This window comes from Callorhinus ursinus, unplaced genomic scaffold (assembly GCF_003265705.2).
Source record: "Callorhinus ursinus isolate GAN/ISIS: 27379988/994484 unplaced genomic scaffold, GSC_fseal_2.0 scaffold64, whole genome shotgun sequence".
NCBI lineage: Eukaryota > Metazoa > Chordata > Mammalia > Carnivora > Otariidae > Callorhinus > Callorhinus ursinus.
This window is the reverse complement of record NW_027397126.1, coordinates 5184494-5211320: the sequence shown is the minus strand read 5'-3', so window position 1 is coordinate 5211320 and position 26827 is coordinate 5184494. Positions and strand designations below refer to the sequence as shown.

At 39.2% G+C, this 26827-nt stretch overlaps 1 protein-coding gene across 1 annotated transcript; it reads left to right on the top strand.

The window, feature by feature from the left end:
- Positions 1-19493: 19493 nt before the first annotated feature.
- Positions 19494-22098, top strand: LOC112815523 (melanoma-associated antigen 10-like). The gene is given in 3 exon segments (XM_025861566.1): positions 19494-19607; positions 20909-21950; positions 21953-22098. Coding segments are annotated over 3 exon segments (1302 nt in total).
- Positions 22099-26827: the final 4729 nt, after the last annotated feature.

Below are 26827 nucleotides of genomic sequence, written 5' to 3'. Positions count from 1 at the left end.
GTCTGCCAATATCAGAAAAAGAGCTATTAACAGAGATTTCTTTTTACCTAAGAAACTTATCTGCATAACAGGGCAACCTTTGTTTTCCAAACATTGCCTCTCTTCTTCCTGCTAATGGTCTTCCTCCCTTTGTATCCTCAGAATTACATCCCTCTCCATAGGTAGTTCAGAATATCTCATAAGCCTCATGTTGCCTGACTATATTTAGAATTTCATGTCTAAAACTAAATTTGATTTTCTCCTATTAATTTATCTCTTATCAATTTGATTCTGAGTCCAGCTAAAAGGGTCTTTAGGGGTAGAGGAAATTTCTTCCTTCTCAACACTGTGCGTCCAACTTCAACACTTTTGAGTTTTGCAATTTTTAAAATAATGACAAGAAGGAACAGAAATTGCCAATCAGATATATATTTTAATTGGCCTTTATTTCTAAGAGCCAGATGAGGTATATTTTATCAATAGCATGTCAAAGTCATAGTCATATCTTTCATAAATCCATTCCTTAAGTTGGTCAATTAATGAAGGAGTAACTCAACAATCATTTACTGAATTCATATCTTATGCCAAACATTGTCATTGGCAACTATGATCAAATACAACCATAGCCCTAGAGAATTTTACAATGTTTTAGGGAACACTTAAAAGGAAACAGATAATTAAAAAATGGTAGTAAGAGGTACAGAGTATACCCAGGTGCAATGCAAGCATGGCTTAGAAAGGTGACAGTGAGCAAAATCTTGGGAGATTAGGAGAGTTTTCCAGAGAAAGTAACTACAACTTCTTCAAACTCTAGGAGCACATCTGCTCCCACCCCCCACATAAACAAAAATATCCCAAGAGCTACAAAAGGAAGTAAGAATATTTTGAATCTGTCATGGGCTTAGTCTTAGAGCTCACAGAACAAAGACCTTCAAATTGAGGAGAAAAAGTTCTTAAAGAGCTGTGAAAGGTGGTTAATCTGCTAATTACCATTTCAAAGGACAGTGATAGAGGGGATGATAGCACACTGTAGATCTTTGAATGCCAGAGCTTCAAATACTGCTTAGCTGGGTCTTCATCCATTCTTGTGGCTGCTCAGAGGTCCAACTTCCCTCCTCTACCTTACTTTCTATCCATTCTTTAATTTTTGTCCTTGCTGCTTTTCTTTTTATACAGGCCCTAAGAGATAATTTACATTTATTTTTAGTTATTGGTTGAACTTTCTAATTGTTAGCTATGCTGAAGAAAAATCAATTAAGTTGATGAGAACCTTCCTTGAGAGGAAACTTACCACAAGAGACTCCGGAGTAGGGATTGAAATTGAATGTTGTTAAGAAAAATAATATTCATGACACTTGCTATGTAAAGTAAACTTTATTCAGGACTATTGCAATAAGTGTAGGGACTACTCCAATGGGGTTTTGTAGTAAGGGAGAGTGATTGGACTCAATTTCAAATACAACAAAGAAAAGTGGGAATTACAGACAAGGAGCAGGTGGGGGTGGGGAGAGATATCATCAGATGGAAAATTATTAAGAGGAAACATTAGGGGAAAGGGCAGGGGGAGGTTCTGGCTAAACTGATGTAACAGGATTCTTGCTGAAGGCAGGCCAGGGTGATCAGATATCACCTGGGGGATGGTGGCTAAACTAATTCAGGTAGGATTCTTGCTAAAACTGGGCTCTCAAAGACATGACCAAGGATGGGGCCTAGTTGAAAAATAGCTCAGAAGAACCTGACTGGAGTTGGGTCAAGAACAGAATCTTTGTCAGTCTATCCTCTGGTTCAAGGAATGAAGAGACATTCTTCTTTTCTTTGAACACTGTAAGTCCATTTCTCATTTGAGTGGCTTTTTGTTCATTAAGTAGTAGCTGAACCATCTGTTGGGATTTGGTAGTAGAGATATTTGCTGAATGGCACTAGCAGTCGGTCATTTAAAGAGTGGAATCTTTATGAAAATAAAGAAAAACAAAGATTAATAGTTGGAAACCCAGTTCCTGAGTCCAGAGGGCAGCCAGTCAAGATTTCTAAATGTTGGGTTCAAAGATAGCAGTGGTAATATGATGACTTTTCTGGTTTGCAATTTGAATTGTCTTGGTGATGATGGCATCTGGTGTCCTAGTGAACTTTCTGAGTGGCCCACACAGCAGCAGGCTTGAAGATTGTTCATACATGATCTGTTGTGGCTATTTCTTTGAAGTTTATATTAAGTTCAGTTCTAGCTTGCAGTGCATCAGGAAAAGGGCAATATTAATTCTCAGTGATGACCAGACAAGACTGGGAGAAAAATTGGAAATGTCCATTTGGACAGCTATAGCCAGATACTGGAGGAAATGAGAACTGAGACTCCACAGGATATATTATGGTTTTTTACTCTAACATAAATTTCTAAAATCACCCTCATGTTGATTCTTGTTTACAAAACAAGTCTGGTCTTATTAGATTTGGTCTTATTATTTACATAAGTGAAGCAGGAATGATAATTGAACATGTAGGCCTTTTTGAGTTTGATTTGCTGGAATCTGACAATAAGGAATCTCAGATTAGACTTTTAAAAGCCTCCTGAGGCTAAGGGGGCACCTGGGTGGCTCAGTCAGTTAAGCATCTGACTCTTCATTTTCAGCTCAGGTCATGATCTCTGGGTAGGGAGATCCGAGCCTGGAGTTGGGCTCTGTGCTCAGTGGGTAGTCCGCTTGAGATTCTCTCTCTCTCTTCCTCCCCTTCTCTCTCTCTCTCTAAAATAAATAAATAAATCTTAAAAAAAAAAAAAAGCCTCCTGAGGCTAGGAAACCAAGCCAAGCATTCGTCATCAGACCTCACTAGTAGCACCTATAGATTTGGGTGAATTCCTTGCTTCTTCAGATACCCAAGATATCTCAGGTGTCCTGGGTCTGCCAGGAAGTGATCTTCCTTACTCACCTATAAGGCTGGGAACTTTGTAATCCAGATACCGGGCTGGTTTTCCCAGAAGGGCTTGGTAGGCATTGAGGGCTCCATAAAGTCAACCTTAGTTCCTTAAACCAGATTCTATGTACAACATTTTCAAATATGACATATAAATATAACATTACATAACCAAGTATATGCAGGTTCCAACCAGTATGAACTATTACAAGGAGAATAAATTCTTTTTGAACTTATGCAAATAATTATATTGCCATGAAAGTTAGAATATTCAATGAGACTTTTTGAATTCTGGAGGTATTAAGCAGAAAGAAAAAAGAAATGTTTCATATCTGTTTACAAAATATAATCTGTTAAATAGATAGCTAAAGAAAAAAGAAAAAGGGTTCCTTAAATCTGGAAAATAAAACATTAAAGAACTAGCAATGTTCCAAACAAAAACTATAATCATCTTTTATCAGGTCATTCAGTCTCATGTAACTAACTCTTGTTCTGATTGATCTTGGGTTAGCAGTTTCAGGAACCCATAAGCTTCTCCACTAGAATTCTGTAAATCTCTAGTCCAGTGGTATAAAGTGATTAAAGCAATGCCATCATGAGGCATTCTGGCCTGCAGCTGATTGCAAATGTTTTCAGAGAAAAAACAGAGTAAAACAACAACTGTGAATGACAAAAGACAAAATGGTCATGGTTAAAGATCTGATGGGAGTTCATTTGACAAGGGAATTCAGTTATTTCTGTGGCATGCAACATTTAAAATGGTAATTAGAATTATGACTAACAATGTTGAACCAAGACATATCCTGAGCAGCAAGAATATTGACAAATATCTATGAACTTATACGATTTCTGTGATATTTATGTTAATAACATTTACTCATACAAATGTAACCTGGGGAAGATTACACATCCCTTTTTATTTGGCAACAGCTTTTTAGGCAATTCAACATATCAAGTAAAATGAAATTTTTCTCAAACAAAATTTCTCACATATTTATTACTGAACCAACCAGCTAGTGCAGAAGCAGAGCAACAAAGAAAAATAATTCTCCCGATAAAATATGTCTGATTGTTCAGGTGGTAGTGATGTTTACACAGTGATACGAATATGTGTGCCATCTCCTACGTGATTCCTACAGACCCAGCTTGGTTCTTGTCCAGTGTCTCCTCTTGGAATTGTATCTGATTTTATTACCAGTTTTCATCTGAATCCACTGGGGAATGGGAGGATTCTGCTTTAGTTTCTCCTCCAGGAATTACTTGATCCTGAAAGTCTTGTGAGAGGACATGGTGAGGAACAATGAACTGCACACACCACAATGATGGAGAAAAGGATAGAGCTAAAATTATTTTTAATGTTTTTCTTTACAAGTTGAAAGAACAAGTCCTTTGAGATTTTTCAGGACCCTCTGAGAAATCTCAAGGTCAGTTATAGAACAGAAAGATTTCATTTAAGATTTGACTTGGGGGAGATAAAATTGACAAAAATGTCAAAAAACATTAGCTCATTTAAAAGTGAGAAGTCTTGGTTCATTTACATAATCAAGGATATGATAAAAATTTACATAAAGCACAAGAAATTATTCAAATAAGATACAAAAGCTTTGTTTCCTAGGGAGGTTACTTAAAAGGTAAAGAAAAACCTTTTAGAATGTCTTATTAAGAACAGACCAATGGGGCGCCTGGGTGGCTCAGTTGTTAAGCGTCTGCCCTCGGCTCAAGTCTTGATCCCAGGGTCCAGGGATCGAGCCCTGCATCAGTCTCCCTGCTCAGCTGGAAGCCTGCTTCTCCCTCTCCCACTCCCCCTGCTTGTGTTCCCTCTCAAGCTGTGTCTCTCTCTGTCAAATAAATAAATAAAATCTTAAAAAAAGAAAAAGAACAGACCAATAATCTAAGAAAATTTTGTAGTTTGAACTAATAGATAACTGAATTCTAGATTTGTACCAGAGTACTTTTGATATTAAGACTTATTTTTTAAATCCTTATAAATAAATCCATTCAATCTTACCAGCCTGACCACACATCAAGTTCCTTTTATACAAAATTTCTACAACTTTCTATATCCATTCAGATTTGTCCTATATTTTTCATCTTTCTCAATCTGAAACAACCAGACAACTTACTTTAGGCTAAAGTTGTTCTCTTTTTTTCCCTTAATAAAAACACATCCTTTATACCCTGGATGCTTTTCCTGGTCAAAAACACATCCTACTTTCCTCACATACTTTCATACGAAGTTGTTTTTCATCATCCTTATTATTTTTAGCAGTTTTAATTACATCTATCCATTATGAATTTAACCATTAGTAACCTTTCTTCTATAGAGAAAACTAGAAAGTAAACAATTGTGAACTGTCTCACATGCAAGCAATCTGTAGCAAGCTAGCAAATTTTGTGAATATGATATCTCACAATTTTTACAGGTACAGTTGACCCTTGAATAACATGGGTTTGAACTCTGTGGCCCACTTACATGCATATTTTTCCTGATAAATACATTACAGCACTGTAAGCGTATTTTCTCTTCCCTTTGATTTTCTTAACATCTTTTTTTGATTACTTTAGTGTAAGAATACAACATATAAGACACATAACAAGCCAAATATGTGTTAATCGACTATCTATGTTATCAGTAAGACTTCCAGTAATAGTAGGCTATTAGTAAGGTTTTGAGGGGGGCTCAAAAGTTATATGCAGATTTTTTTTTAAAGATTTTATTTATTTATTTGAGAGAGAGAGAGAATGAGAGAGAGCACGAGAGGGAAGAGGGTCAGAGGGAAAAGCAGACTCCCTGCTGAGCAGGGAGCCCGATGTGGGACTCGATCCCGGGACTCCAGGATCATGACCTGAGCCTAAGGCAGTCGCTTAACCAACTGAGCCACCCAGGCGCCCTATATGCAGATTTTTGATTGTGTGGGGGTTGGCACCCCTTAGCCCCTATGTTGTTCAAGGGTCAACTCTATATTCTTCCTCATGGTACAAATTCTCAATGTGGCGAAGAGAACATATTTCTTAATAGACCCAAATATATTTAGCTTCTATGTACCGTATAAAAATAAGATGCCAGAAGTATATAAACTTAAACTTATGCTTAATGTTTCAGTACTTTGTCTTACTTAGAAAGAATCTAGATATTTAATGAATATCTGTTCCTTGTTTTAGCATAGCTCTAAGGTTTCAAGTTACCAAAAAGATTTTGGGAACAATTTTCAGGCAGACATACTATCACACCAAACAAGGCTAGCTATCATCTCAAGCTACCTCCCTATTGACTACTTTTAGAGTACATGCTACATGCGTGTTAGTCAAGTAGCACAAGAACAAAAACCTAAACAAAGTTAAATGCATTTTTTTGTTTGTTTTACTGCTGTTTTTGTTATGCGTGAAGTAATGGGTATTGAGCAATTCATTTTTTTTCAAGCAATTGATTTTTACTGCATTTTACATGTACATTTTTTCCTTGGGTTGAATTTGCAATTTCATAATCTTAAACATACAGTAAATGTAATAAGAGCTTATTTGGCTCATAAGCTCAAATAGGATAAAAATGTATGTTCATACAATACTTAATGTTGATGACTCATGAGCCATAGCTTTAAAAAAATTAAACCAACAATATTAAACAAGTCTTCATTGCCAAAGATTTACCCAAGTCATGTGAATTTGAGAAGTATTTGGGTTAATTTCTCTATTTCTGGGAGTTTCCGGAACATGTAACTTATATAAGCGCTCATTTATCTCTAAACCAATTTGAATAGAACTCCTTTAGGGGATTTTATGTATTAATTTACTAATACTGTCCAGAGGTAAGAAAATATCACATATGCATAACACACAGAGAGTATAACTTTCTACCCCAAAGTTTTAGTACACTTTTGCTTCATATTTTTAATTTAAGGGAAGATTGAAGGTGGTAAAAGGATAAAAGAAGAGCAAAGGTGATGATGGGAAAGGGGAGACTTTAGCGGAGCCAGATTGGAGAGATTTTCATTTTCCCAAAGAGTTCATTGAAGTTCCAAGCATTTTCCTTGGTAAAATCATACTAACGAGAAGGACAAAATTTGTGGGTTGTATAGCCAGTTCAGGAAGGGGGTTCCAGTCAACTGAAAAGTTCTCATGGGAGTAGCAGGATCAAATAGAGAGGTCTCACAAAGAGCCAGGAAAAATTTTCCAGTCCAGAAATTGGAAAGTGAAACCACATGCAAGATAAAGAACCAGGAAAAATCACCAAGTCCAGGAAGTTAAGGGGTAATCCCCCCTCAAGACAGAGAGTCAGGAAGAAAAGAATTCCAACCGAGCAGATACTTTTCAAAAAAGAAGCCTGAGTCTCCGACCCAGGTTCTGCTTCTCTGGAATTTTATTCAATAACCTTAACCATAAAATATTTTGAAAGATTGAAATTCATCCTCAAAGTACATATATTTTATCTTATTAGAAATGTTTTGTGAAGGTGGTGCAAAATTTGAAGGGAATCCCAAATATGGAATTCAAAATAGAACTCTAAATCCTATCTTTGTAATACAAGATCTTTTTATAATATATATCTCTCTAGTTCACTTCCCCTGTCAAGGGTCTCTGGGGTCTTCCTATCACAATTGCAATATAAATGCAAACTCCTTCCACATTCTACAAGTGACTGTGCTTGCCTCCTGAATCCTCTCCTCCCACTCTCTCCCTATTGCTTGCTTCTCTAGTCATATAAGAATTCTTACAGCTCCTTGAACTTGTCAAGCTTGTTCCTGCCTCGGGGTTTTTATCCTTGTTCTCTGAGCCTAAAATGCTCTTCCCCCAGACTTCAGATGGCTCTTTTCCCCATTATTCAAGTCTCTGCTCAATGTTACCCTCAGGCCCCACCCTCACCCTCTATTTATTTACCTTGGTTTTCTTCATAATACTTAAACTCTGAACTTATCTGGCTTGTGAATTAATTGTATCACTCTCCATTATAATGTATAGTTGAAAAGTGTTGGGAGATTTTTCACTACTGTGTCCCGAGCACTTAGAACAGAATCTGGCACATAGCACGTTCTTAGCGTATATATTTTGAAAAGTAATACATGGTTAATGAATGATTATACACTTAGTGACTACTGCATTAAGTTAGGAGAATTAATTCTAGTGAGAGGATTAATTATCCATTTTGAGTGATAGTGATACTTCATGCATTCAAATACCTAAGCTTTCTCAGGGAAGCATATATGCTAGCCTAGATATTTTCTGGTAATATTACTTAATAGAAAAAAAGAAACAATAGCATTTAAGTCCATTGTCATCAGAAAATATCAAAATATATGAAGCTTTTTTTCTGTAAGACTAAAGAATTCATATTTACAACTGAGATGGATTATTTGATGTTTCTTAAGTAAAGGAAGGCTCAAGTTTGTCTAAGGTTGAAAAAGATTAGTTCATATCATTCTAGAGAACAACTTTTTGCTCAAATTCACACAGGATTATAATTAAAGGTCACAGGAAAGCTCATTTTGTTTTACTTCTGATTGAAATGAGGGAAATGTCTTAAATTAGGTGCTCTTCTCATATAATTAACAATCTCTGAAACCTCATTTCTTACAAGCAATCCATTTCATAAATTCCTTTTTTATATTTTATATTTTTATTGTATTTACATATACAAATGTATTTTTTACATAAATGTATTATCTGAGGTCATACTCACATGTACTGTATTGTCATTTTCTTCTTTATATTGTTTAGCTTCTCCTTCCTCCCACTCAAACAGCTCCTGCTTTGCAAGTTATGTTAGCAAATGTGACTGTGTATGTATTTATATATTTATGTTACACATATATACACATACTCACACACATACACAACCCTGTGCATATCATATTCAAATAGCAGAAAAACAAAGACAAGGTGAAAAAAGAGCCTGAAGAAAAGAAACTTTACCTATAAATAAATAGGGATAACATTTATAGTGAATTTTTTGTCAGTGACCATACAAGCAAAAAAGACAGTAGAATGAAATATTTAAAGTGTTGAGAAGAATAAAAAACCCACCATCCTAGAATCCAGCAAAATTCTCCTTCAAAAATAAAGCAGAAATAAAAACTTTCTCAAATAAACAGAATTCCTGGAAGAAATAAGCCAGTATAGCATGGCCCCAGGATACAAGGTTAATCTACAAAAAAGTCAATTGCTTTCTTACATACCAGCAATAAACATTGGGATTTAAACTAAAACAAAACAAAACACCTTGGAAACAGCACTAAAAGTGAAATACATCTACAGGATTAGTATGTGTGAAACTACAAAACCTCTTTATAGAAGAATTTTAAAGAAGATTTAAATAAACAAATGGAGACATATTCCATGTTCATGGATTGGAGACCCAATATTGTTAGTATGTCATTTCTTCCAAATCTATCTATAAATTCAACACAATTCTGATCAAAATCCTGGCAAGCAATTTCCTAGATATCGACAAACTGACTCTGGAGTTTACATGGAAAGGCAAACAATTAGAATAGTCAACATAATGTTGAAGGAAAAGAACAGAGTTAGAATATCCAATTTTAAGACTTCCTACAAAGCTGCCATAGTAAAGACAACTTGGTTTTGATGAAAGAAAAGACACATAGATCTATAGAACAAAATAAAGCCAAGAAATATATCACAAAAATATGACCAACTGATTTTCAACAAAGATGCAATGGAGAAAGTATAGTCTTTTCAACAAATGGTAACTGAGCAATTAGATATCCATATCCAAAAAGATGAACTTAGAACCTTACACCATTTGCAAAAATTAACTCAAAATGAATTATAACACCTAATGTAAAATGCGTGACTAAAAATTTCTAGAAGGAAACACTGGAGGAAATCTACATTACCTTGTGTTTGGCATTGACTTTTTAGATGCAACATGAAAAGCACAAGCCATGAGAAAAATTTTGATGTTGGACTTTATTAAATATAAAAACCACTTCTTTGTGAAAGATAATGTTAGGAGAAGGAGAAGACAAGTCACTAACTTGGAGAAAATACTGATAAAACACAGCTGATCAAGGATTTTTATCCAAAATATACATAGAACTCCTAAATTCAACAAAAAGAAAACAACACAATTAAAAATGTTGGGGTGCCTAGGTGGCTCAGTCGGTTAAGCATCTGACTTTGGCTCAGGTCTTGATCCCAGAGTCCTGGGATCGAGCCCTGCATCAGGTTCCCTGCTCAGCAGGGAGTATGCTTCTTCCTCTCCCTCTGCCCCTTACCACCCCCCCCCGCTTGTGCTCTCTCTCTCTTAAATAAATAAATAAAAATTTTTAAAAAATGTGTAGAAGATCTGAATGGACAGCACAACAAAGAAGATATATAGATAAAAAATAAGTGTATGAAAAGGTGGCTCAATACCATTATCACTAGGGAATTTTAAATTAATATAATGAGACACCACTATATACCTATTAGGATGGCTAAAATTCAAAACACTGACAAAACCAATTTCTTGCAAGGATTCAGAGTAACTAGAACTTTCATTCCTTGCTTGTGGGAATGCAAGATGGTACAGCCATTTTGAAAGACAGTTTGTGTTTCTTACAAAGCTGAACATAGTCTTATCACAAAATCAAGCCTTCATGTTCCTAGGTATTTACCCAGTTGACTTGAAAATTTATGCCCACAAAAATCCTGCACATGAATATTTATAGCAGCTCTATTCATAGTCACCAAAAACTAGATGGGACCCAGATGCCCTTCAATAGGTGAATGGTTAAACGAACTGTTGTCCATTCATGCAATGGAATACTATTCATCAATAAAAAGGAATGAGATATTAATTTAGGCAAAGACATGCATGAACCCTAAAAGCCTATTACAAAGTAAGGAAGCCAGTCTGATTAGGTTAGATATGATATGATTCCATTTATATAATATTTTTGAAAAGAGAAAACTACAGAGACAGTACAGTGACAAATGATTGCTAGGTGCTTGGGGAGGGAGGTTGAATACATCAAATATAGGGCATTTATTGGGGTGGTGAAAATATTCCGTATGAAATTATAATGGTGGATACATGACACCTTACACTGTTGTCAAAAGACATCCACCTTGATAGCATAAAGAATGAAAAATTAATGCTTACAAATAAAAAGATAAATAGGAGGTTGGGGGATGTCAGGACAGAATGAAAATTATGAAAACAACAACCCATACGTATTGCAAATGTATGAAACAACTTAACTCAAGGGTATGGGGTTGAAAGGTGTTGACCTAAGTATATCTGAATAGGAGTCGGGTTTGTAAGACCAAAGCCAAAGGACCTATATAAAAAGCATTGCATTCACATATTTTAAGAAAAAAGGAAAAGAAGAAGATAACAGGAGAGGAAGAAAAGGGGAGTATGTCAGAGGGGGAGACGAACCATGAGAGATGATGGACTCTGAAAAACAAACTGAGGGTTCTAGAGGGTAGGGGGGTGGGGGGATGGGTTAGCCTGGTGATGGGTATTGAGGAGGGCACGTTCTGCATGGAGCACTGGGTGTTATGAACAAACAATGAATCATGGAACACTGCATCAAAAACTAATGATGTAATATATGGTGATTAACATAACAATAAAAAAATTAAAAAAAAATCCAAGCAAAAAAAAAATAAATAAAAAGCATTGCATTCTAGTTGTTATTAAAGTTGTTTCCCACATGTATGTATTCATATGTATTTATTAATAATTTATTTATTACATGTACTTATTAGCAATTCTGAAACCATTATACATGTATACTGTAATTGGAAAAATTAATTAAAGGTATGGTGAATGGTGAGAGCCAGGTTTCTCACTGTTGGAGTAAAATGTTACAGACAAAAAAGGTTGAGAGGCTAGAATGATTCTTATGGCCATGGATTCAAGTTGCAGAAATCAATATGAACTCATGTTTAGCTTAATAGAGACACATATAATTACATATATAAATATTTATAGATATACGTATATACACAGGTTGACATGCACACATATATTTTTTTGCTCTACAAGCTGAGAGGGCCTAGAAGAAATGGCTCTCTGGTAGTGATGGGCACACCTAATGCCCAGATTTAGGTTTCTTTTTTTTTTTAAAGATTTCTTTTTTATTTGAGAGAGAGAGAGTGAACAAGAGAGACACAGAGAGAGAGACAGAGAGAGCAGGAGAAAGGGAGGGGCAGAGGGACAGGGAGAAGCAGACTCCCCTTCTGATCAGGGAGCCGGGCACAGGGCTTGATCCCAGGATGCTGGGATCATGACCCAAGCTGAAGGCAGATGCTTAACCAACTGAGCCACCCAGGTACCCCCAGATTTAGGTTTCTGAGATCAAACTCCAAAAAAAAAAAAAAAAGGAACCTGTGTTCTGTGAGGAAATGGGTGACTCAAACACTGGGTCAAGAAATATACAAGATGAGCTTGGAGTATCTTGTACTGGCAGAAAGTAAGGGAGTTCTCAATTCTTCATTCTATAATAATCTATTATAATCTAATATCACTTTGTTTAATTCAGCTTTGGCTGAAACAATTTGAGCAATTAAATAAAGTGATATTAGATTAAAACCCAACACATAAAATACATATCCATGGGTCCATCCTGAGATAAATAAATAACTGAATAAATACATAATGGGAGAGAATAGACACATCTGTGCAGAATTCCAAATTACATATATACATATATATATATATATATATATATATATATATATATATATCCTCAAGGAGGTGGAGCATAACTCTCTACTTAAGTATGGGCTGTGCATAGAGAGTTCTTTCCAAAGAATACAGTATTAAAGTGGGGAAAAAAGAGTAACTTTACAATGGAGAAACTTAACAAATGCTGTCTCAGGTCATCATCATCAACATCAATAGTGTTAAGTTATGTTGACAGAGTTATTTAAAAAAGCCACTTTTGATGAAGTCCCAAAAGTTCATTTTTGCTTTTGTTTCACTAGCCTCTGGAGATGTATCTTGAAAGAAGTTGCTGTGGCCGATGTCAAAGAGGTTCTTGCCTATGTTCTCCTCTAGGATTTTGATGGATTCCTGTCTCACATTGAAGTCTTTCACCCATTTTGAGTTTATCTTTGTGTATGGTGTTAGAGAATGGTCGAGTTTCATTCTTCTGTATATAGCTGTCCAATTTTCCCAGCACCATTTATTAAAGAGACTGTCTTTTTCCCATTCCATGTTTTTCCTGCTTTGTTGAAGATTATTTGACCATAGAGTTGAGGGCCCATATCTGGGCTCTCTATTCTGTTCCATTGGTCTATATGTCTGTTTTTGTGCCAGTACCATGCTGTCTTGGTGATCACTGCTTGTAATATGGCTTGAAATCAGGCAACGTGATGCTCCCAGCTTTGCTTTTCTTTTTCAACATTTCCTTGGCAATTCAGGGTCTTTTCTGATTCCATACAAATTTTAGGATTGTTTGTTCCAGCACTTTGAAAAATGTCATCGGAATTTTGATTGGGATGGCGTTGAAGATATAGATTGCTCTGGGTAGCATAGACATTTTAACAATGTTTATTCTTCTGATCCATGAGCAGGGAATGTTTTTCCATCTTTTTGTGTCTTCTTCAAGTTCTTTCATGAGTGTTCTGTAGTTCCTAGAGTATAGATCATTTACCTGAAAAACTTCTGCACTGCAAAGGAAACAGTCAACAAAACAGAGGCAACCCACAGAATAGGAGAAGATATTTGCAAATGACACTACAGATAAAGGGCTGGTATCCAAGATCTATAAAGAACTTCTCAAACTCAACACCCAAAAAAATAAATAATCAAGTCAAAAAATGGGCAGAAGACATGAACAGATACTTCTCCAAAGAAGACATACAAATGGCTAACAGACACATGAAAAAATGTTTATCATCACTAGCCATCAGGGAAATCCAAATCAAAACCACACTGAGATACCACCTTACACCAGTTAGAATGGCAAAAATTGACAAGGCAAGAAGCAACAAATGTTGGAGAGCTTGTGGAGAAAGGGGAACCCTCTGACACTGTTGGTGGGAATGCAAGTTGGTACAGCCACTTTGGAAAACAGTGCGGAGGTACCTGAAAAATTTAAAAATAGAGCTACACTATGACCCAGCAATTGCACTCCTGGGTGTTAACCCCAAAGACACAGATGTAGTGAAAAGAAGGGCCACATGCACCCCAATGTTCAGAGCAGCAATGTCCGCAATAGCCAAACTGTGGAAAGAGCCGAGATGCCCTTCAACAGACGAATGGATAAAGAAGATGTGGTCCATATATACAACGGAATATTACTCAGCCATCGGAAAGGATGAATACCCAGCTTTTACATCCACATGGATGGGACTGGAGGAGATGATGCTAAGTGAAATAAGTCAAGCAGAGAAAGTCAATTATCATATGGTTTCACTTATTTGTGGAACATGAGGAATAACATGGAGGACATTAGGAGAAGGAAGGGAAAAATGAAAGGGGGGGAAATTGGAGGGAGAGACGAACCACGAGAGACTATGGACTCCAGGAAACAAACTGAGGGTTTCAGAGGGGAGGGGGTGGGGGGGTTGGGTTAGTCCGGTGATGAGTATTAAGGAGGGCATGTATTACAATGAGCACTGGGTGTTATATGGAAATAATGAATCATGGAACACTACATCAAAAACTAATGATGTAATGTATGGTGACATAATAAAATAAAATAAGTAAACAAAATAAAATAAAAATTAAAAAGGCACTTTTACAAAAATAGAAAAAATACAATCTACAGATTGAGAGAAAATATTTGTAAATCTCCTACATAGTAAAGGATTCATCTCACATAAATATAACACTCTGAAAATAATACCTCTTCTGGAATCTCAGGGTTCCTGAATTTTGCTGAGGGTCCTGTCGAGCCTAAGAACATCTGGAAGGATGTACACAGAGCAGAATTGGTGACAGTTCTGTATAAGCAACTACCCATGTGTAGGTGAAATGACCAAGATGGCACACTTCCTCCTGTGGGGCACCTCAACTTGACCATGTGGCCCCCTTTATGAGTGACATCTATTCTCATTCAAGAACCAACTCTCAGATTGACACCTTTCCAAGTATGAGTCTTAAATTCCATTTTGATGCTGGAGAGACTTTATTAAGGCAATTCTAGGACAGATATGTGGCTGTTCATGTGCTGGAAGAGACCTTCCCACTCTAATCACTGGAAGTTCCTCACCTACTGTGGAATTAGCTCAGCTTTCTGTCCTCTCACCACTCAGAGCACCCTTGACCTCAGCAAGGTGAAAGTCATTTCCCTTGCTCCATGAAATGCCCTAAGCCCTAGTACAAGGGGGTCCACAGGAGGGTCTTTCTGATAAACAACAGTATCTGACAGACACCATCACTTGGGCAAGTAGGGGGAGAGGCCAAGATACCCAAGGTCCTCCCTCCCACAGAAGCTTACATCCATGTGGGGAGAGAGGGAGGCCTTTGCTCCCATCACATGTGGACAACATGGCACTGGCGCTAAGTCAGTGAAGTCTTCCTGGGTCGATTCATGGTGTCTGTAGTCAACCCAACATCAGCTGGTCATAATTTTCTGGAATAGTTCTGTCCAGATTATATTTCTTGGATATGAGTACTCCAGAAGTTAGTGGGGAGTCTGATCGCAGTAGGAGGTGGAATGAAGTAATCATTGGCCCCAGGAACATTCTCCCAAGCCACCACTAATTTCCAGATCTTGCTCTTTGAAAGTGAGGGCCCATGAAAGTAGCAAGGTTATCCATGGCTGACATAAGAGGGCAGAAGGAGCTGCCATTTCCTTTCCTTCTCCCTTTCCTTCTGTTACTGACTTTACCTCATCCCCAGTCTCCTTCAGTCCTTACCCTTAAGCCTTACCTTTACCCTAATGGACCCACACTGCTGTCTCTAAACAATAGACTATACAAAGGTTCAATTTGTTCTCCTGTATACTCTTACATATGTTTGAAAGTGTTCATAATAAGCTTTAAGGCGGGTCTTTAATCTTTGTGTCACTGCTTTTTGTGTCTAGTGTGAAGGAGGATTCCAGTTGCATTTGGTTTTCTATATGGACACTCAGTTATTTCAGTGCAATTTATTAAAATCAAAAATCTATTATAAGACTATCCTCCTGCTCTGTGGTTGCAACTCTTTCATAAATTAAGGGTATATGTGTGTGTGTGTGTGTGTGTGTATTTTCCAGGACTTACGATTCAATTTCATTGGTCTCCTTGTTGGTGTCTGCACCCAAACCATAAACTCTGTTACTGGAGCTTGCTTGTACTTCTTACCAGCTAGCAGAGTGATTGCTCTTATCTTCTAGTTTTCTCAAGAATATCTTGACTTGTTTGGCCATTTATTTGTACACCTTTATATTTTAGAATCATCCATGGTACCATGTACACACATATTCACATATGAAGCCCTTTCCTGTTTTTAAAATATGGGGTTGCAGTTAATCTGCATTTTCTTTTTTTGTGAGAAGCAAAATGTTTACAGTATTAAACCCTTACATTTGTGAATGTGTTTTATTTAATATATAGAGGGATTTATGAATATATCTAAACAACATTTTTATATTTTTAAATACTTTTTTCTGTAAAGCTCAATTTTTTAAGTTAAATATAGTCTAAAATACTTGATGTTTTGGTATTATAGATTACAAGTTATATTTTGTTTACTTTCATTTTCACACATTTGTTGCTGGCAGAAAAAAAGTTCATTTTTTGGTATATTGATCTTATACTTAGCAAACTTATATACATGTTTATGGGTTGAATAGCTTAGCTTTCTTTTTTTTTCATTTTGGATTTTCCTCATACACAGTCTAATCATCTGTTTATCATGAAAGCTTTATTTCTTACTTTCTGATCCCTTTCCCTTTTGTTACTTCTGCTTCACATCACTGCACTGCTGCTACCTCCATTACAGTATTGAATAGAAATGGTGATAGTGGGAACCCTAGTTTAGTTCCCAAGTTCAAAGTAAAAGCTTTCAAATCTCCCTCAAAAGGTATGATGTTGGCTATAGGTTTTTCATACATATACTTTATCTAATTTGCTAACATATTTTTAAGTTTTTAAAGGTTCATTTTAGAATAGTTTTAGATTTACAGGAAAATTGCAACAATAGTGAAGAACTTTCACATATGTCCCAATCTCAGTTCTTCATATTATTGACATCTTGCATTAGTATAGTACATTTGTTACAACTGATGAACCAATATTGATATGTAATTATTTACAGAAGTCCATACTTTATTCAGATTTCCTTATGTTTCATCACCTTTCTTTTTTTCTGTTCAGCATCCCCTCCAGGACACCCTCTTACTTTCACTGACCATATCTCTTTAGACTCCTCTCGGCTGTGCCAATTTCTGAGAGATCCTTGTTTTTGACAACCTTGACAGTTTTTAGGAATATGGGTCAGGTATTTTGTAGAATGTCCCTCAATTAGGATTTGTCTGATAGTTTCCTCAACATTAGACATGGATTATGGTTTTTGGGAGGAAGATGAGAGAGGTGAAGGGCCATTCTCGTCACATCACATCCATGGTGCACACTATCAACATGAATTATCAGTAATGGTGTTAGCTTGATGAGGGAGCATTTGTCAGGTTTTCCCATAGTAAATTAATCCCTTTTTACCTGCATCACACTGTAGTCTTTGGAAGAATAGGGGATCCCCATGATGTGCCAGTCATCAAGATTAGGACTCTGAAGGGTGACTGCAGAAAACCCCACCCCCCATAGAGGAGGCCCCACACAATCCAGCTCTCCACACGTTCAGCCATGGTGATGAATGATAGGTCTTTTCCCAGTTGGGGGATCAAAGAGGGATGAGGGACTTGTTCAGAGGGGCCTGGCTTGAGGTTGGGAAAGTGAGGAACCCAGGCCCTGCTAGAAGTCACCAAGAAGACTCTGTGCAAGGGCTGAGTGGACTTCCCACCTCAGATAGAGGACCCACAAGCACCTGCTCATGCTGTCAGCCCTGGGAGGCTCTGGGCAGGGCTGATAGGCAGAAGCTCCTGACTCCTTCACTTCCTCTTTGGGAGTCTCAGGAAAGAGGCAACTTTGGCCTGAGGGAGACATCTTCATGCCAGCAGAGAGAGAAGGTTCAGGCCCTGTCTGGAGTAAACATAAAAACCTTGAGGGTAACTCAGAGTATTTACCAACCTAGAACACAGAGGGGCCCACAGAATCCACACCTGTCTTTACTGTCAGCTCTAGGATACTTGGGTAGAGGTAACTAACTCTAGTGTATCCTGGCTTCCATCTCGGTTCCTGACTTTCATCTTCATCTTAGGAGTCTGAGAGAAGCACAGCTTCATTTTGGGAGTGGGTTTGCTGAGTCAGGTCAGCAAAGGTAAGGATTCTGAGGAATGGGTAAAGGGACCTCTCGCCACATAGAGGGTAACACAGTCCTTTCTTCCTCCTGCAGTCAGTCTTGGAAGTCCTAGGGAGGGTCCCTGAATACATTTCTTGTCTTCCACTTTGGGAGTCTGAGAGATGTGAGGCATTCTTTGAATGGTGCCTCATCAGATTAAGCAGAGTAAGGAGTTGCAGTTGCACATAGATGGCTATGTGAAGACTAAAGGAAGGACAGAGAAAATCTTTCACCTCACAGAAACTTGCTCTAGGGTCATCTCTGAGAAGACTTGTGCATGGATTTCAGGCAGAAGACACCTCTTTCATAATTGTGACACCAATTTCTTTTTTTTTTAAAGATTGTATTTATTTATTTGACAGAGAGAAACACAGAGAGAGAGGGAACACAAGCAGGGGGAGTGGGAGAGGGAGAAGCAGGCTTCCCGCAGAGCAGGGAGCCCGATGCAGGGCTTGATCCCAGGACCCTGGGATCATGACCTGAGCCGAAGGCAGACACTTAACGACTGAGCCACCCAGGTGCCCCTGACACCAATTTCTTATGAAAGCAGGGACAGAGAAGGCCTGGATCCCCTCCATATGGGGTAGAAGTTCCCCTAAATCCTCCCTCATAGCTCTCACCTTGACAAAGGAGATGAGTGCCTTGGCCTGAGGGACACATCCTTACCTTGGCAGAGGGAGGAATGCAGACCTTGCCAGGAGGAAATATGGTGACCTTGAGGATGTGTAATGGGACTTCCCATTGCAAACAGAGGGACCCCACAGAAACCTTGCCCTGCACCTGCTGTCAGCCATGTTAGGACCTATGGTGGCCAGATGTGGTGTTCTCTCACTTCTATCAGTGGTGAGTAGTATCTTAGAGAGCTAAGGCTTTGACTGAAAGGGCAACATTAAAGTCAGTAGAGAGTGGTGTGGCTGAGGCCTTGCCAGGTTTGGATATTAGTATCTTGAGGGAGGATGGGTACTCTACTGTAGAACAAAGGAAGGCCTCACACAATCCAGTCCTGCCTCCCAGTGTTAGCTCTAATGGGCCCTGGGACATGGTAGCCATAAGCAGCAGCATCTGATTTCCCCTAGGGCATCCAGGAGAGGCGAGGACCTTGGTCTGAGGGGGCAGAATCAGGCCAGTAGAGGGAGGAGGCCCAAGCTCAACCAGGAGTCAAGGTACAGACTCTGAGTAAGGACTGATGGAACCCACCACCCAGGAGTGATGGGCTGCAGCCTCACCATGCCCATGTTGACAGCAATCAGAGGCCCTGAGACAGTGTATAAGCATGTGGTGGACCCTCACTGCTGCCAGATTGTCTCTAGGAAGTGAATACTTTGGTCTGAGGAGGCCACTCTTGGGTGAGCAGGGAAAGGGGGCCCAGACAGTGCCAGTATTCAAGGTGAGGACTCTTGAGAGAGGACTCAGGGGAATGACCAACACAGAAGGCTGCCAGGCACTGCCATGCCCCTGCTGTTAGCCTGGAGATGCTCTAGGCAGGAATATCAGGCAGATTCACTCCTTACCTCTTAATGCATCACATGGACATGGAAATCTTGGCCTGAGACTACTTCCATTAAAGAGAAAGCTCAGGCCCAGAGGGGGCAAATATGTACACCTTGAAGGGAACTAAGGGCACCTGCCATCCTAGAGCACAATGGGCCCCATGAAATCTGACTTGCTCTCAGCCTGGGAAGTTAAGGCAGACTTAGCCATGTGTTATGGGGGTGAATTTTCCACTCTTCCATCCGATTGAAGGGGTTGTCAGAGAAGTGAGGATCTTATTCTGAAGGGGCCCAGCTCAGTACACAAGAGAAGAGTCCCAGGCCCTGCAGGCATCAAGCTGATGACTAAGAGGGAAGATTTAAGGGACCTCCTACCCCATATAGAGGGAGACCCAGGACTGCTCTGTCCCTTTCAGCCTTGTGAGGCCCCAGGCAGTGAGGCTGGATGTGGTGTATCTGGACTTCCATCTTGGGAGGCTGAGAGTGGTGAGGTTTTCTTGGAGGGGTGTGACCTCAGGTTAGCAGAGGGAGGAGTTTCAGGCCCAACCAGGCATCAAGAAGAGGACTCTGAGGGAGGGCAGAGGGGACCTCCCACCCTAAAGTGTATTCTCAGAAACCCATTCTGACTTTCAGTCCTAGGAATCCCCAGGCAGGGCCTTCAGGCAGATAATCCCACTTCATTACATCCTCTTTGTGGTCTCAGGGAAATAGGGATCTTGGCTTGAGGGTACCTTCCATCCTAGAACACAGGAGGCTCTGCTTGTCAACTATATCCTGAAGTGCCCCCTCAATTCCTCTTACAAGGGCTCCAGGAACTGGGTGATGAGGGCCTTGTTCTAAAGCATGTGTCCTCAGGTCAGCAGAACAGAAGGGGCCCACTCAGTGCCAGGATGCAGTGCCACATTCAGTGTCTACTAAGGAATCTACCCATGTCAGAACAGAGGGAAGCCTACAGTGCCTGACCCCATTTGCCTACAGTCAACCCAAGAATCCTAGGCTTTCTTGGTTGGTTACAGCCTGGGAAACTCTCTCACATCCTCTGATATGATCTTAAGGGACAAAGTGATTCAAAGTCCAGAAGGCCTTTGGGGTCCTAGAGCACTCCCTAAAGAGGAAATCTGTAAGTCAGTCTTTGTCCAGAGCTGCCAAAGGTGCATTTCTCCGCTGAGGCTGCTGACCCTCTCCCTCTCTCCTCCAGACCTGTGGTACCCCATCTCCAACCATCCTGCTCACACTTCTACTGGCTGCTGACAATAAAAGTCATCACGCCTCACTCTCCAAAGTGTCTACACCAGACTTTCAGGCCCAAAGTGAGATACAGGGCCTGGCAGTAGTACATGGATTCACAGCTGAAGCCAATGAGGAGACTTCCTCTATTTCCAGTTGCTCTTTCAACTTCTCTTACCCCTCCACCTCTGCCTCCCCGCCTTCCTCTCCTGTGATCCCAGTCTCCCTAGAGGTGGAGGAGGAAGAGGAGCCTGCTGCAACACTGAGTCCTCCCCAGAGTCCTCAGAGCTCCTGCTCCTTCTCTGCATCATGGAGCACATTAGGAGTCTCCAACAGCCAAGAAGAAGAGGATACAAGTTCCCCTCACACCTCAAAAGTCACCAAATCTTTGCCCAGAGACCCACTAGATGAGAAGGTGGCTGATTTGGGGCATTTCATGGTCCTCAAGTATCTACTGAAGGAACCCATCACAAAGGCAGAAATGCTGAAGGTTGTCATCAAAAGGTACAAGAAACAACTCCCTGTGATCTTCAAGAAAGCTTCTGAGTGTTTGGAGGTGATTTCTGGCATTGATGTGAAGGAAGTGGACCCCACCACCCACTCCTATGTCCTTGTCAACTCCCTGGACCTCACCCATGATGAGATGCTTAGTGACAACCAGAGCATGCCTAAAAATGGTCTCCTGATAATCATCCTGGGTGTGATCTTCATAGAGGGCAATTGTGCCCCTGAGGAAGACACCTGGGATTTCCTGAATATGATGGGAGTGTATGCTTGGAGGGAGCATTTCATTTATGGGGAGCCCAGGAAGCTCATCACCAGAGGTTGGGTGCAGGAGAATTATCAGGAGTACCGGCAGGTGCCTAGCAGTGATTCTTTACACTATGAAGTTTTGTGGGGTTGCAGGGCTCATGCTAAAACCAGCAAGGTGAAAGTTCTGGAATTTTTGGCCAAGGTTAAAGGTACTGACCCTACTTCCTTCTCATGCTGGTATGAGGAGGCTTTAAGAGATGAGGGAGGGCCCAGGCCAGAAATGGCTCCATGGATAATACTACTGCCATGTTCCTTGCACAACATTGGTCAGCAGCTTTTCCTGTCCCGACTGGAGTGAGGCTGAACCATCACTCTGTGTTTGAGGAGGGCAGTCTTGGCTCCAAGTAGAGGAGAGTCAGGGTCAGGCTGGGGAGAACACAGCGTACAACTTTGTGTTCCCATTCCATATGGGTGACTTGGAAGTTTATCTTTTTTTTTTTTTCTTTTGGTATTTTTCAAATGTCCCTTTTAATGGAAGGTTTAATTCCCTAAAGGCTCTAAGTTTAGAATGACATTGGTAATGTATTTATCGCTGTTTTTCAGGTTTAAAAATAAGAGTTTCAATATTTTGCAAAAATTTGGGAAACCTCCCATCTTTTGGGGGACCTGGTACAAGATAACATTGGAATAGAAGTTTCTTTGGAAATGTGAAAGAGCCAAGCAGTAAAGTATAGGTTCAATAAACAGAGGGGAAAATGTAAAGGATGGCTTATTCTTGGGTTTGTTTATACCTTCCAGTCCACCATTCTGGAAAATTAAAAAGATATACTTGGATTTGCTTGGCCTATTCAAGAAAGTAGATGAAATCTTAATAAATGAAAGTCCCTGCTCACTGATTCTTTCATTCACCAAACATCTCCTGCTAGGAGCAGCAATCATATCAGGAAGATGGTAAGATGTCCTCTAAGAGCTACCGAACAAGAAAAAAGAGTGAGGAAGTGAGACTCCAGATGGTAGAAGTTAAGTAAAAAGGCCCTGAGCCAAGGCACTTTGGGTCTCTGAGAAACTGTAATTCTTTCTGTCAGAGTTGGTTAGGAATCTGGGTGTTAAGTGGAGAGTGAATGCTGTACAGGAAATCTTTCACAAATAAGTTTGGAAGATCTCAGAATCATCATTACCATCTGGAAGTCTTAGTGTGGTCTGAGTAAACAGGTCAACTGGAGGAGTGGCCTTGCAGTATGCCAGACACCAGCCCTTACATTCGGACCATGCTAAGTTCTGTCAGGAAGAGCGCAGCTGCTCCCTGCATCATCTGGGTGAGCAACACTCTTGAGTACTCTTGAGTACAAGGGTCCACTGCACCCTTGACAGTGTCTCAGGGCTGAGAGCTGCCTTGGTGCCTGCTGGAGGCTGGGATGTGTCCCCTCTGTGCACAGTGGACCCCTCTGTAGAGGCTGGGGCTATGTGAGTGAGTGGGGGTGATGACTGATGTCTGACAGTTGAGACAGACCAGAAACACTAGTGAGAAGTGGAAGGGAGTGTGCACCTGCAAGGAGGGGGTGGATTGGAAGAGCAATGGCCTGGGACTAATCACTTCAGTGACTCTGCAGGCAAAGTATTGGGTGTGGACATGCCTTGAAATAGGTCTGGGTTCTGTCCCTGGCTCAGGCTGCCTCCCCCAGATTCTGAGCTGTTGGCACACTAGAGGGCAGAGGTCCTATGGCTATGACTATTGGTCTATGTTGCTACCAGAAAGAAGATTGGCCCAAGGTGCAGACATTTGCAGGGTGGATGGAAACCCATGGAGATGGCACCCTTCCTTGTTAAACTGATGGGTGTATGTAGAGTCCAAAGTAAGAAGTATCATGTATCATGATATTGATATCAGGTATCATGATACTGAGAACATCCCCAAGTCCAAGACAGTGCTTGGGCCTGGGTATGAGAAGTCCATAATGACAAACTCAGTAATAGTTTCCTAGGGGAATTCTGAAGCCATTTGTAGCATTTTCAATTTCTTCCATGGAGCTCAAAGGCCCAGGTAGGGCTCACATTCCATATTTTGAATCAAAACGTGATCCTTCATTCATTCATTCACCTATTCATTCACTCAATCATTCTCTCATTCATCCTTTCAGTCAGAAAGCATTTACTGAACATATGCTGGGGAGAAACACCAAGGAAATAAACCAAAGGAATGATAACACATGTAATTTAAGCTGTGGATATGAGAAAAAGAGCAGGAGACAAATTCTAGAAAATATTAGGAATTAGCAACTGTGAAATGACAGGATAATATATAATGATTCTGAGGTCTTATATTTGCTGACTAGGCAGAAATCATTCCTCCCAGATGAGATTGAGGATAAGGGAGAAAAAATTGGTGGCAATTTGAATTACAGTTGACATGAAGAAGGGTGTGGCAGATGATATCACTGTGGGCCACGTAGATAGTGAAGTTGAGTGGGCTGTCTAGGTGAAGAGGTTTGGTAAGCCATAGGAACCAGGGGTCTGACTTTCAGGAGAGGATACTAGGCTAGATTAAGACTAGACTAGACTAAGCTGCAGTAGAGTGTTGTATAGAAATCTACATGTTGCAGAATGTCATCCCTTTCCTGTGAACACACTTGGCAGCCAAAATTTAAAAAGGCATAATACATCTAGGTAATACTTTAAAGGGAAAAAGAATTCCTATAGTAGTAAACAAGAAGAGAAAGTTTTCCTGCATTTTCTTAAATTTAGATTTATGTATATACCTGCCCATGTCCATGCCTGTGTATTTGTGGCTCATATTATATATACAGTGATCACGACATTTCAATCTCACATCTACTATCTCAGATCACTTTTAAAGCTCTGCTCTTGGCATCCTTTGTTCAGGTCTCAGCTTATACCTATTAATACCCAGACACTTACTCCTTCCTCTAATCTAGTGTGTCTGTTTTAGGAAGCTGGCAGCTGTGCAGTAACTAAAGTTTTTCATAGCAAACAGAGCAAGACTGAAGCTAACTTGGGCCAGAGTACCGGGAGGCCAGTTCTCCATGACTCTTACAATATCTAACTGGTGGACATTGTCAAAACTTTAGAAGTGGGACCCCTCTCATTCCAATGGAAGCCTTCAAAAAGAATCTGATCCATGAACTTGAGGAAGGCAAAATAGTCTGATTAAAGTGAGGACTGTTAAGCCCAGAGTCCCTACCAACTCAGCATGCTTTCTTTCCTTGATCCCCAGGGCGGTGGGTTCTCACACCCAACGACAGAACTCTAGGCTTTCCCTGAGCACAGTGGATGGAAGACCCTTTCTCAGACAGGGATTTCATCATGCTCCTATACAGGCATCTATCTGTGTGGACCCTAATATACCCAATACACTGAATCCCAGTTTTGCTGCCTGGTTTTCTGGCACTGCCAAGAGCTTGATTATATGACATGTTCTTATCATTTTTGCACTTTCTGAAAGCAATTCCATGATATGTCCCTTTCTTTATATATAGTTCCCTATACTTTTAGCTATGTCCTACACCATTGCTTCTCAATCTCTTTTAATTTTAATTTCTCAGAACAACAGCAGATATTTTAGCTTCTCTGATCTTTTCAAAGAACCAGTTTTGTTTCCATTGACAGGCATTATTTTTCTAAATTCAATTTCACTGATTTCTGCTTTTATCTATATTATTCCTATTCTTCTGCATTACTTGGGTTGAATTTATTTTTCTTGTTATACTTTAGGTGGAATATTAGAATATTGATTTGGGTCTTTTTTAAGCTGCATAAAAGCATTTAATGACATAAATTTACCTTTAAGCACAGAGTTAGCTGAATCCCTTAAATTTGGATGTGTCTTCTTTTCATTTTCATTTAGTTGGAAATATTTCCTAACTTCCCTCAATAATTTCTTTCAAGTAGGAATGGTAAAAATGTGTTGTTTAGCTTCCAAAAATTTGGTGACATTTACATATCTCTTTGGTTCTATTCTTTGCTTTCATTCTATTATGGGTAGAGAAAAACATAATTTCAATTTTTAAAGAAATTTGTCAAGTCTTGTTTTATGGTCTGTGTGAATGTTCTGAGTGCACTTGAAAAGAATGTACATTTTGCTGTTGCAGTGTTTTGTAAATGCCAAGTAAATCAAGTTGGGTAATATTCTTTTTCAGGTTTCATTTTTTAATTATTTGATTATTTATACAGAGAGGAATGATGATGTCTCCAAATATAATTGTAGCTTCAATTATTTCTCATTTCCCAGTCTCTTGTTTTATTTAGTTAATGTGTTTTAAAGCTCTGCTTTTAAGTTTGTACATATTAAGGACTGCTATGTCATCTTGATAATTTGACTCTTTTAACATTATGTAATATCTGTTATTTATTCTTGTGAAATTAATTTTTTCTGACATTATTATAATTATCTAGCTATCTTATTTTTCCATTTTCATTTTATTTTTTAAAACAGCAAACAATAATACTTCTTTGGTGTACAGTGCCATGATTTTTACCCCTGTCTAGATTTGTGTAATGACAACCATAATCGGGATACTGAATGGTTCCATAACTGTCCCCTACAAAAAAATAAAAAACCCTCCCACGTGCTATTTGCATTTATATACTCTTCCCACACCTAACCCTGACAAACACTCATCTGTTTTCCACACCCACAGTTACATATCTCAAAGAGTGTCATATAATTGAAGTAATAGGGTATATAACTTATTGATACTGGCTTTGCTTACATAGTAAACAGTCTTTGAGATTCTTCTAAATCACTCTGTGTGTCAATGGTCTATCCCTTTTGCTGCTTAGTAGCATTCCATTATGTGGATGCACCTCAGTTCATTAATTCATTCACCCTTGTGAGGGCATTAGATTGTTTAAAGCTTTTGTCATATATGAGTAGAGCTATCATAGACAATTATGTATAGATTTTTGTGTGAACATAATTTTTTTTTTCTCCCAGGCATGGGATTGTTGAGTCAAATGATAAGTGTATATGTATATAAGAAATTACAAAGTCATTCCCCACAGTGACTGTTCAACTTTGTATTCACTGGGGCAATGCATGAAAGTTCAAGCTGTTCTACATCTTTGCTGGTGCTTAGTAATGTCAATGTTATTTTTTTAATCTATTCTCAAAAGTTGTATC